The following is a 12,709-nucleotide window of genomic DNA, read 5'->3' on the forward strand; positions in this document are numbered from 1 at the left end:
GTCAACAGATCAGGACCTTTGAGGAGCATCGAGTTCAACGACACTCCGTTCACTTTCGCCGCCGCATCCCAAATTACTCGCACTTTTCCCGGTTTGTTTGGGTTCAGTACGATTCCTAAAGGAAGGAACCAGATACGCCGAGGATCGAATTCTGCCATTTCTTCCTTCGTTACTACGTGGACGTAACCTTTCGATTCATAGTCTGCCATCTGTTGCCGTATGCTGTCGTACAACTTCGAGTCCCTTTGCAAACGCTTCTCAAGACATCTTAATCGACACTCCGCCATCGGACGGCTGTCCGGGAACTCGATGGAATCTGTTTTCCAAAGCAGTCCGGTTTCGAACTTCCCACTTGCGGTCCGAACTGTAGTGTCCTCAAGAATTTTGCGCGCTCGTTGGTCTTCACTTCCCTCCAAGTTAGGAGCCAAGGCCACTCCTAAGCTCTCCACCGAGAAAAAATCGCGTACGTAGTCGTGAAGGTCATGCTCTGACGATTCGGCGCATATGTGCATCTGACGGTGCTGGAAGTTTTCTTCTCCCCCTCGTACGCGGCCACATACGACCCAGCCAATCCGAGTTTTTGCAGCGATTGGTTCTTGTTCTTGGCCTTCTCGTAGTTTCGTTGTCGTCAACAGGTGCGAGTTACTCAAACCGATCAACAGTCCAGGAACGGCCCCTCGATAACTGTTGACTGGTAGACGACGCAGATGCTGGAACTCCTTCGCCAGTTGTACAGCATCCAGCGACTGTTCCGGTAGTCCTAGATTCTCGACGGTATACACTTCGGACAGGTTGAAACGCGTGTCACCCCCAAGTTCCGAAATGCTCAGCGTGTCCAGTTCCGTAGTTGCAATTTTCTTGTTTACTCCACTAGTCCAATGGATGCACAAGGAATGCGCTCGCCCGTTTACTCCCAGTTCGTCTGCAATAGCTTTTTCTACGATAGTCACAGACGAGCCGTCGTCCAAGAATGCGTATGTATTCACCGAACCATTCTTCCCGTACAATGTCACAGGCAGAATCTTGAACAACGTCGATGAAATGGGCTGACGGTGGATGGTAACAGTAGCATCGGTAACTGGCTGTTTCTTGATAGGTTCCGAGTGTAGTAGACGATGCACAGTGGTCCACGAACCGGATTTACGAGGAAAGATGCATGCAGCGCCTTCAAATGGTTTTTTAGACAAATATGGTCTTCTACAAAGTTGTTGCTAATAATAAGGCCCTCTTTCCAATGTACATGAAAATTAGGGTGGTCCATATTTTCACAGAAATTGGAAATTAACCTTTTTTTATTTGCAAGAATAACTATATACATTCTTCGGAAAAGTTGGAGATCTATCAATTTTGAGCAAGTTTGCTGAAGACACTTTTTATGTAGCTTCAAAATTGACCGATCTAGAGATATATTTCTAAATTAGCTTAGGGTGATTCAAGAAAAACAGGTTTTTTGGCTTTAACTTTTTCAGTTTCAATTTCTCATCAAAGTCGTCCAAGAAACACTTGTAGAGCATTTGAAAACGCGTCGTTTCGTGCGCTGAGACGATCGTTATCTCTTTTGGTTTAAAAGTTATGAGTGTTTTTCTTTATAAATCATAGTTTTTTCAAAAGGAGATATTACGGGTTGGGGCAAAGATAAAAAATATCTTTTTCCAGCATTCAAAAGAAGAAATATTGTTATAAAACATATCAAAAAATTAGAGAGGTGTTATTTTTGTAACTCAAGTAAAATATACTTGAAAAGTGCCTATTTTTTCTAGAAAATCATCAATATCTTTTGAACGAAATGACGTAGCAACATTCTCAGTGCACGAAAATGTGCGTTTTTGGAAGCTCTAAAAATGGTTCTTAGACAGCTTTGATGAGAAATTTGAAACAAAAAAGATAAAGCGAAAAAACTGTTTTGTCCAAATTTTGAGCATTTTCCCATAGTTTTCATAGGGTGACGCTAGAACAAATCGTTTTATCGCTCTAACTTTTTTGTTTCAATTTTCTCATCAAAGTCGTTAAAGAACCACTTTTAGAGCTTCCAAAAACGCACATTTTCGTGCGCTGAGAATGTTGCTACGTCATTCCGTTCAAAAGATATTGATGATTTTCTAGAAAAAATAGGCACTTTTCTAGTATATTTTACTTGAGTTACAAAAATAACACCTCTCTAATTTTTTGATATGTTTTATAACAATATTTCTTCTTTTGAATGCTGGAAAAAGATATTTTTTATCTTTGCCCCAACCCGTAATATCGCCTTTTGAAAAAACTATGATTTATAAAGAAAAACACTCATAACTTTTAAACCAAAAGAGATAACGATCGTCTCAGCGCACGAAATGACGCGTTTTTAAATGCTCTACAAGTGTTTCTTGGGCGACTTTGATGAGAAATTGAAACTGAAAAAGTTAAAGCCAAAAAACCTGTTTTTTTTGAATCACCCTAAGCTAATTCAGAAATATATCTCTAGATCGGTCAATTTTGAAGCTACATAAAAAAAAGTCTTCAGCAAACTTGCTCAAATTTGATAGATCTCCAACTTTTCCGAAGAATGTATATAGTTATTCTTGCAAATAAAAAAGTTTGATTTCCAATTTCTGTGAAAATATGGACCACCCTAATTTTCATGTACATTGGAAAGAGGGCCTTATTATTAGCAACAACTTTGTAGAAGACCATATTTGTCTAAAAAATCATTTGAAGGCGCTGCATGCATCTTTCCTCGTAAATCTGGTTCGTGGACCATTGTGCGATGGTGGCGCTTGTCACAGTTGTTGATACCGCAAACCTCTCCTTCGCATGGCCAGCGTGTGTGGGAAACAAGACATCGACGGCACAGTTTGTTTTCCTTGACGAAATTCCACCGTCCATCAATCGACAGCTTCTTGAAGATTCCACAACTCGCAGCTGTGTGGTCGTGAGCGCCGCATGCAGGACAACTTTTGTTTGCTATGACTGCCTTGTCTTTTCCGCTTTTAGTTCGCCCTTACCGATCACCAGATGAGTTGGCAGCTTGCACTGCTTCCTTCTGCTCATGGGCCGCGTGAGCGTTCACGAACACCTTGTCTTTGTGCCGAGGCTTATCGTCCTTTGTTGGTTTTACTGCGACAGAAAAGTTCGTTACTCCACTAGTGGCGGTTGTGACCTTCCTCATGTACTCGCTGAACGCCTTCAGATCAACTAGTGGTAAGTTCTCTTGGTGCAGTGCCCAGTTGAACTTTATGTTGGCCGGCAGCTTATCCACGAGCTCTTGCAAAAGGATGGGTTTAGAAAGGTGATTTTCCATTCCCACCGCTTGCAAGTGTCCACACAAGTTTTGGACGGCTAAGCCAAACTGAATCAACGTCTCCAGTTTTTCCGCTTTGGGGGCAGGTGTTCCTTGGACCTTGGCGACCAGATTGTGAACGATCTGTTCTGGTCTTCCGTACAGTGTCTGAAGCGTCGATAGAACCTGCGGTACGGTGAACGGATGGAGAAGGAAACTACTAACAGCTTCCTTGGCGACTCCTTTCAGCGATCGTTGTAAACGTAGGAGATTTTCCGAGTCGGTGTAGCCATACGCCACGGTGGAATGGTTGTAGCTACTGATGAAGAGTGGCCATTCGATGGGATCGCCACTGAACACTGGAAGATCTCTGGATATGACCTGCCTCGCTGCCAACTGTTGCGGATTCGGGCCCTGCATCACTGATTGGTAGTGCAAGGGCGCGAAACGGTTCTGGTTAGCGGAGCCATTCGGATCGAACTGAGATTGCCCTAATGGATCTGTCAAAGGTGGCCCTAACCTTGGAGGTACAAAGTTTGCATTGGGTGTTCCTACTCTCCTATCCTGACTAACGGCACTTGGGCAAGGAGACACTCTGTTTGAAACATTGTTTTGCGTACCACTTACCGGAACCGCTGGTGGGTTTGTACTCACGGCCAAACCTCGCTGGAACGTTCCTTGGAAGTTAACGTTCTGTTCCGTTGGTATGCGTGTGTTCGTCACCGAAAGATGTTCAGCTGCTGAGCGCTGTTCCGCCGCCGAAATACACTCGGCCGCTGAGCGCTGTTCCGCTGCCGAATATTGCTCACAGCTCAGGCGTAGAATTTCCAACTGTTCGATCAACTTTTCCTCCTTCGCCATGAATGACTGCTTCTCTTCCGCTCGTCTTGCTTGCTCCTGTTCGTATCGTTTTTCGAAAAGCTTCAGTTGGTTAACTAGATCCAGTTCTCGCTTCCTACGTACATCATTTTCCTGTTCGTGCTGCGTTTCGACGTCGTGTTGCATTTTCAGAACAGCTTCGATATCTTCCAGACGTTGTCTGTCCTGCTCACGCTCTTCCTCGGATCGCTTCAGACGACGAATCAATTCCTGTTCCCGCTGCTGTTGACTATAGGATTCCTCGACCTCACCTAACTGCCGCTGTCCGCGATCATGCTGCCTCCGCATCTCGCACGTTTCGCGTTGCCACACTGCATAGGGTACCGGTGGCCTTATCTTCGTTACAATTCTCGGACGGATGTCCGTAGTCAACCGCTTTGGAATGAAAGAACTCGTGGGATTCGAATCTTCAAGAAGACGAACGTACGGTTGAATATTCACCAAGGGTAAGTTTGGAACGTTTGACTGTCTTTCCGCACTCTGTCTTTGTTGGTCGTTTTGATGCAAATTGTATTCGACCGGACTGTCACCGATAGAAATGCTGTCGGCGGTACGTGGAACTGATTCTACTTCGATCTCGGCTGGAACTCGCTGAAGATTCATGTCAACCACCCTGCTGGTTTCCATGGGAGTCGATGAACCGGCTGGTCCGGCAAGTTGATCGGATGAGACTTGTTGAAGTTTCTTTTGATTTGACTCAACTGGAAGTGCGTCAGACACTTGTTGGTGGTTGAACCAGTCTTCCACCTTTTGTCTGCTGCTTGCCCCACTTCGACTGGAGCGGCTACTCCTTATACTCAGCACCTCTTCATCCTGCTGACGAAGCAGCTCATGCTTCCGAGCCAGATACTCCTTCTCTCGTTCCAGCTTTTCATTCATTGCTTTCTCGACCAGTAGCTTCTCGTTCTGCAACCGTTCGTTCTCTAACTTTTCGCGCAGGCACCTTTCTTCCTCCAACCGTAGAAGATCCCGAGCTATTTGGGCCCTTTTCGCACTCGAAGCACTCGATCTGGTTCGTGAACTACCAGGGGGCGGTGGATCTACCACTTTGCATTTTGCACAGACAAAGACACTTGATCGTGCTGTAACTGTGTCCAAGTTCTCACACGAGAAGTGGTACCAGTGCTTGCACTTTCCGCACTGTACCATGTACAACTCGGCGTTGTTGGGTCGTCCACATTTTGCACAATCATGATCTCCGCCGTGCTCGATGTCTATCAGTGAAGGCTCGAATGCTTCTTCGATTGATTCCGGAACGTTTAGCCGTGCACCGTCACTATGAACAGGTTGAGAACTACTGCCTGCTGCATCTTGGATCGCTCTACTTTTCGACCGCGTCTGGCGGACAAAGGATCCTTGCATGTTGATATCTCGAACAATTCTTTGAGATTGTTGCGGTGGATTGCCGTTCGGAGGTCTTTGGAGCAAAATTCGCCAATGTTCCCGGTGAAATCAGCTCAAAGCTGTAAATTTATTCGTGATTGAATTGCATTAAGAAAGAACTAATTCTACTTACAATTGGTCCCGTACTAGGCAAATAAATTTCACGGTTTGCAATATGGCTAGGGTAGTTTAGTAATAGTTTAGGTTGTGATCTGTAATTAGGTAGTTTTAATTAGTATTATAAGTTCAAATAAACAAATTTCCAATTCACTTTATAGTTCACAATTCTGCATCCACAACGATGATTTGCTATTTTCTGCTAACCTATCTGACAGCTTCCCATAGTATAGGTATTCGTCTCACACATTCGCATGAGAAACGTCTAAGCTTTCGGGGGGCGCTTCAATGGTAGCCGTCGTCGCAACAGCCACTCTAAATTCTCCCTGAATCCCCTTGCAACCCTCTGGAGCCATCCAGAACTTTTCAGGAAATTCTTGAAACTCCTTGAGCAAGAACGTGTAACATAATTAACCATATGCAACCTAAAAAGAAACTCTAGCCACGGTAGATATTCTTAATTTTAAAAGTGTATAAATAACATGAAACATTCCAACAGATCCTGATGTTTCTGAACATCAGAAAATTCACGGTATACTACATATTGGAGCGTATTCTTGAAGTATTATTTTTTATAGGGCTGTTTGCAGTTCAAAAGCAATTTCTCAGGCTATCTTGATGCATGGGAAATTCCTTGCCTGAATCGCTCAAGAAACAGTTTTTCTTCGATCGCAGTAAATTATGCAGTTGCGGAGAAATGACAGTTAATACGGCAACCACCGAACAAAGTGTCTGCCAGGAATCAGTCAAGAAGCGATTTCTTGAGCGATTGCTTTTGAACACGAAACTGGGCTTATTTCAGAGCTATCTCGTGACCTACTTTTTAGCCGAGCTGAATGAGCGCTTTGAATTGTCACTTATAGATATTTCTATTTCTATATCAGAATATATTTTCATGTCATCTTTCCAACTCACAAATCGTAAACATTCTTGTTTTCAAAATAAAACTTTGTAATGCTTACTAGTAGCTTTTGTTTATTCAATATGGCCTAACTTAATTATATGTATTTATTCCATAAAAAAAGAACGAACAATTGACAAGTTTTCAATCCTTTTTCCCGAATGAAAAGATTATTAGTTCTAGATTTAAGTAAAAATTTCGCGAAACAAAAAAAATGTAATTATTCATTGCAATTATGGAATTTTTCGTGGAAATTTCGACATTTTTTATTGCTCGCAAATCAATTATTAATGGAAAATTTTGATTTATTTATGCACTTTTTTATATGTATATGGAAATTTTGTAGTTTTCTATTGCTCCCATCCCTACTTCTTTATTAGCAATTTCTGATTTTGTTATGGGAAATGATACTTTTTTATGAGTCGTTTATATTTTAGCCTTTACGTTTTATATTTTTTTAACGAAAGTTCAACTATTTTTACAGAACAATATGAAAAAATTAGAAACGTTCTTCAGGTTGTTTTAGAAGGTTTTTTTTAGGTTTTAGGACCATGCGTCTCCATCACTTTCAAAACTCCATTTATTTTATTCATATTTTTATTTTTATAGATAGATTGATTTATCTTTATTTTCATTTCTATATATATATATATATATATATATATATATATATATATATATATATATATATATATATATATATATATATATATATATATATATATATATATATATATATATATATATACACAGCCATAGTCTACTGGGTGAATTTCAGTTAGTAAAAAATACCAGCGAATTCGCCTGATGCGGAGTGATAATCCTCCAAGAATTCCTTCTTATTTTCTTACGGAAGTTTCTCTCAGATTCCTCCTAGAGTTCTTTCTAATATTCATTCAGGAGTTCCTTCTGAAACTTCTCCTGGAATGCTTTCAAATATTGATCAAATAGTTTTTTCTAAGATTTCTCCTAAGGTTCCTTCGAGGGTCCCCCAGAAGTTCCTGCTGAAATTACTCTAGCAGTTTCTTCTGGTGTTCCTTCCGGAATTAAATCTGGGAATCTACAAGAATCTTCTTCTTGGATTCGTCAAGAAGTTCTTTAGGATTTCTTTTTTCGAGAATTGTCCCAGCACTTCCTTCTGGTAGTGCCTTAAAAGTTTCTTTTGAGATTCCTCAATGAGTTTCATGGAGTCTTTCTTGAATTCCTCCGGAGCTTCTTCGAGGATTCCCTTAGGCGTTCCTTTACGAATACCTTCTAAAGTTCTTTCTGGGATTCCTCCAAGATTTTCCACGACTGATCAAAAGTTGCTTCTGGCATTTATCCAAAAGTTCCTTCAAAGATTCCTCTTTCTGGAAATTTTAACTGTGATTGCTTGCGATATTTCTCCAGAAGTTTATTCCGGAATTCACTGCTTCCTTTTACGATTTCTTCAAGAGCCTTCTCGCACTTTCAAGGAGTTTCTTGAGACTCCGAGAAAATTCCGGAGTGACGCTGGAAATCTCCAACGTGTTTTTCTATGATTGATTTAATTGATTTTTCCGAAGGGGTCTATCCAGGATTCTTTCAGAAGTTCCCTCTGTGACTCTTCCAGGAGTTTTTGTTCTGAAATTCCTGAAGAGGTTCCATCTGGCATGCATCCAGTACTATGAATCCTCTAGATTTTTTTTGTGTTACTTATAAATGATGATAATGAACCTGGGCTTATTAGGGGAATATCTATAAGTAAAATGAAAATCGTTTTAAGTACTGTTCCTTTGAATTGAACACTAAGAATTTGCATCCTTTGACAGAGTCAAAGTACAAGACACTGAAGACGACCTTACAGTTGAGGTCGAAATACGTATCTGTCAAAGGATGCAAATTCTTAGTGGAATTCAAAGGAACAGTACTTAACACGATTTTCTTTTTGCTTAACTTATAAATGTTAATAAATGATAATTACCTATAAATTAGGATTCATATTATGCCATTGGCCGATCACCCCGGATTCAAAGTTTTCAAATTTGGCCTTTTCAACATGTTTTAGAAAATATTTCCGTTTCTTGGAAGAGTTTCGTTTACGGAGGTGGATGCAGGTCCCTTTGGTACACGTTTAAAAAAGTTTTTTTTTAACTCACATGCATTGTATCTTATATCATCAAAAAGAATAGAAGTGATCAACTTCCTCCCAGATTACGGTACCTAACACTCTTCATTACTAGTTTTAGTTTTTTATCAAGTTTAATCTCAGTTCAGCTTAGTAATGCAAAGTTTGTAATACAGATGTTTTTTTTTTTTCAATCGAATTAGAAGCAACAAGCTACTTGTTACAGCACTAGCTAGCTAACTGGAAAGATTCCAACCTTCCTACGGAAGAAGCCCGTTTGTTAGGAAACACCTTCTAATAAGAATGTCTTTACGTCTACGGCCAGTAGTACAATAGGAGCAACGTCTAAATGCAAAGTAAATCATTTTTACCTGATGACAACAGTATCAACTGTTCCGACGCGAGATGATCTTTGCTATCCATCGTGAGGGGGGAAGCAAAATTAACTGTTTATACTGTTTTTGATCTCTCTGATGTGTTGTGTTGTTACTGATTCTCGTCTGGTGATGGTGCACAAGCATATACACAAATGGAAAAGAAGAACGGGAAAAACGACGGAAGAAAATAAGAATAACAAGCTATAGCTGCTACACCAACAATAACACACAGGAAAAGCACAATATAAGAGTTAAGTGTGAATTTATAAAACTCTTTTTCTAGCTGCTTGCGATGCGGAATGCTGGAATTTTCGCCTTCTGCTCTGGTTGAAGTAGCTCGATTCAACACACAAAACCACTCCACGGACACTTGATACTCCTCTTCCTTCGGTTGGCTGGAATTTCGCTCTTTTTGCTTTGCCACACTGCTATTATGATTTCTATTCTACGGATTAAGGTGCGACGGATGGCTATAACTACTTAAAATGGCCAGGCAATTAAACTCATTTAGACTTTTCAATGCGTTTTCAACAAGAGCAAATTTTCTTCACGAGAAAGGGTGATGAGAGAAAGAACAGCGAAAAGTTACACGCAACAACAGCAAAAAAGAAATCGAGACACTTCCAAAAGCCAACACAACCATTACCAGAAGAACAAAATTGAATTGTCACAGCTTTTTTTATGCGGTGCAGTTTTACGAGTTTTGCATGCTTCTTCGGGGCTTGATCCGGATCATGTTGCACTCACTTATTTTCGAATACCCTTCGATAATTGCACAATGGAATAATCAATCGATTATGTTTACACGGCAACGCACACATGTATTGGAAATACGCATTTACGCTCACACTGTATTCATTGATGCAAGAACAGCAAAAACAACAACTAGAATAGAGAGCTAAAGTTTCCCCAAATCAGAGGAAAATTGTTGAATGCAGGAAGTCACACCGAAAAAAAAACACAACAACGAAAAACTACAATGCAACATAATGTTTTCACACACAAATAAACACCAACTATGTTATGCAGGAAAAGAAAAACAATCGCGAGCTGGTTTCCTTTCTGTTTCTTCAGCCAATCCAAAGACACTGAGACACTCTTCAGGAGAAGGAGTACAGAGAGAGCGAGAGCATTTACACACAACAGCACAGCACTCCTCTACGTGTGCATCATCGCGCAAGGCACACAAGGCACAAACTTCTTCTTCACCCGAGTCACAGAGTCGCGAATCAAAGAGGTTAATGAGCTGCTCTGCACACAATTGGTGCATAATTTGACGGTGCAAACTGTCCCAATAGTAATGCGCGAGCGACACATGCAGGTACTTTCCTCAATTTTGTGCAAAGTGACGACGGCGGAGAGACCCCAAGAAAAGACACTACACACTTGTGGGTTAAGAAAAAAAAAAATACAATACGCAGAGAGCAGTCAAGACAGAGAGAATTTATGAGGTAGGTTGTTGCGTGTAAACGAGAGCACCCAAAACGCACGAGCTCGATGGGCGAGGGGCAGGACAGAAGGAGCGTAAAAACCACGCAAAGGGGGTGACGACACTAGCAGCATACACTTTTAGGAGAGCACCGAGCCAGGCAAGCAGGTGAGCGAGCGCGCGCGCGAGTATGAGGGTGGGGGAGGAAGAAAAAAGTTTGAACCTGTAGCTCTTTTCCTACATCGACATTTTGGACTTTTCAAAAACGCACAATTTCAGACACGATTCGTACCGCAAATACGGGCCGCACTTTGAGCACTGGACAACCTGCGCGTTACATGGTCTCTTCCGGCACTCGCGGACCGCTTTTAGTCACTTTTCCGTGCAGAATTACTGGGTAATTTTCAGTTTTCGATCAGCTCCGACACGAAAAACCACTGTGACTGGCTCTGGAGCACTTTGCACTTATTCCAATGGGTATTGAACGAGGAAAAAACTCCACTACCACCGAAGAAGAAAGGCCACCACAGCCATCGGGCAACACTGTTTGCCTGCGATGCGCTGGAACCCTGGGTGCGTGGATGGGATGTTGGCTCGGTTGCAGTGACTGAGCTGTCAAGCGGAACGTGCGGTGTGATGGAATGTGGAGCCACTGTGGAATTGATTTGGTACTGTAAAGTATGATAAAATAACAATTTTGCCATGTCAAAGCTTTATGAGTATTTGAATGTTGAATAATTATAAATAACTTATTTTTGACGCCACCGCTGCTGTGTTATATTTGCATATTTGCTTTTCTGGCTATAGTGTTTGCGTGAAAGCTAAATTTTCAAATGTCTTTGCGCTGAGAGATTTCATAATAAGTCCTGTTCAACGACGTAGGTTGAACGTGCTTGAAATTGATGCATCATGCCCTAAAAAAACATTTTCCTAATAATTTATACAGTGCGAGAAATAAGTATAAAGACAGAGCCATTTTCCATACAAAATAATCATATTTAGGGATCAAAATCTCTTTTCTAGCGATTCGATTGTTATGGAATTTTGGCTGCAACCTTAAAATAACTAGAATTTTGGCTAGAAATATAAATCATCATCCATGAAAACGTTTATATCGACTTTTCAGATTCAAATAAATATAAAGACACTATTTCCATATAAAAATGTGTCTTTATATTTATTTGAATCTGAAAAGTCGATGCAAACGTTTTCATGGATGATGATTTATATTTTAGCCGAAATTCTAGTTATTTTAAGGTTGCAGCCAAAATTCCATAACAATCTAATCGCTAGAAAAAGATATTTAGATCCCTAAACATGATTATTTTGTATGGAAAACGGCTCCGTCTTTATACTTATTTCTCCCACTGTAGAAAATATTTCAAATGTGTTATGCTCTTCCATTTGTCTATATGATGTTTCAAGCTCTGTGTAGTGCGGTTCTGTTGAAATTTGATGATTTTGTAAATAAAAGCTTGTGGGTCAAATACTTATTCTTGGCGAAGTATCCCCACTGGGACAAAGCCTGCTTCTCAGCTTAGTATTCTAAGAGCACTTCCACAGTGTTTAACTGAGAGCTTGCTTTGCCAATGATTATTTTGCATTTGTAAGTCATGTGTCAGGCACGAAGATCAAGGGAATTTTCTTTACGATCAGTTTCTGGAATTACTGGAAATCGAACCCGTCACCCTCCACATGATCATTCTGAATACCCACGCCTTTACAGTTATGGCTATAAGGCCCCTCTAAATGGGTCAAATTATGATTATCAAACTATAGTTATAATTTAGGCACAGACAAACAGACGTATCACTTGCGATCAAAATCATCGTCACGAAAACATAATCGCCCAATGCTAACCAAGCTGTGTTACGCAAACCACTCAGTAGGTGGCGGTAGGTAGCATACGTCAAATAGGAGCAAAAACGATGCTAGCGCCGTGACCGAGCGATTTGCGAACTATAAAATATTTATAATAAAAAAGAGGGTAACGATGAGAAGTGAGTAGAGCGAGTCGTCTGTTTGTCTGTGATTTAGGCATGCTTCAGTGAGCTGATCTCTTGTGGGGATTGTTGGAGACAAATAATAGTGAAATTGAAGGTTTGTAGGTTAATAAGTTATAATAATCATAACTTATCATTTTTTAATGCCTAGAAGCAGTGTCGGCAATTGTCAAACTACGGTCGTCTGCACCAACGCCCAGCGACGCCAGCGTCGTTGATTTGTTTTTGTTTTGATAGTCGTCTTGCCAACCCGAGCGGCATTCTCAGAAATATATGCT

At 40.8% G+C, this 12,709-nt stretch overlaps 1 protein-coding gene across 17 annotated transcripts in view; it reads right to left on the bottom strand.

The window, feature by feature from the left end:
• The window catches only part of LOC109423353 (rho guanine nucleotide exchange factor 18), a 102,887-nt gene extending 91,933 nt beyond the window's left edge, over positions 1-10,954 (bottom strand). For 3 of the 17 annotated variants that reach the window (XM_062854245.1, XM_029870551.2, XM_062854247.1), the window contains exons 1-2: positions 10,721-10,953; positions 8,994-9,122 (exon numbers count right to left, since the gene is read on the bottom strand). In XM_062854245.1, the coding sequence (XP_062710229.1) occupies positions 8,994-9,045 (52 nt within the window). In that variant the 5' untranslated portion in view covers positions 9,046-9,122; positions 10,721-10,953. Of the gene's footprint in view, positions 1-8,993; positions 9,123-9,229; positions 9,440-9,746; positions 9,898-10,651 lie in introns of those variants that run through there. The other 14 variants (XM_062854248.1, XM_029870545.2, XM_062854249.1 and 11 more) reach the window with 11 other exon arrangements.
• Between the last annotated feature and the right edge of the window lie 1,755 nt (positions 10,955-12,709).

This window comes from Aedes albopictus, chromosome 2 (genome assembly GCF_035046485.1).
Source record: "Aedes albopictus strain Foshan chromosome 2, AalbF5, whole genome shotgun sequence".
Taxonomy (NCBI): domain Eukaryota; kingdom Metazoa; phylum Arthropoda; class Insecta; order Diptera; family Culicidae; genus Aedes; species Aedes albopictus.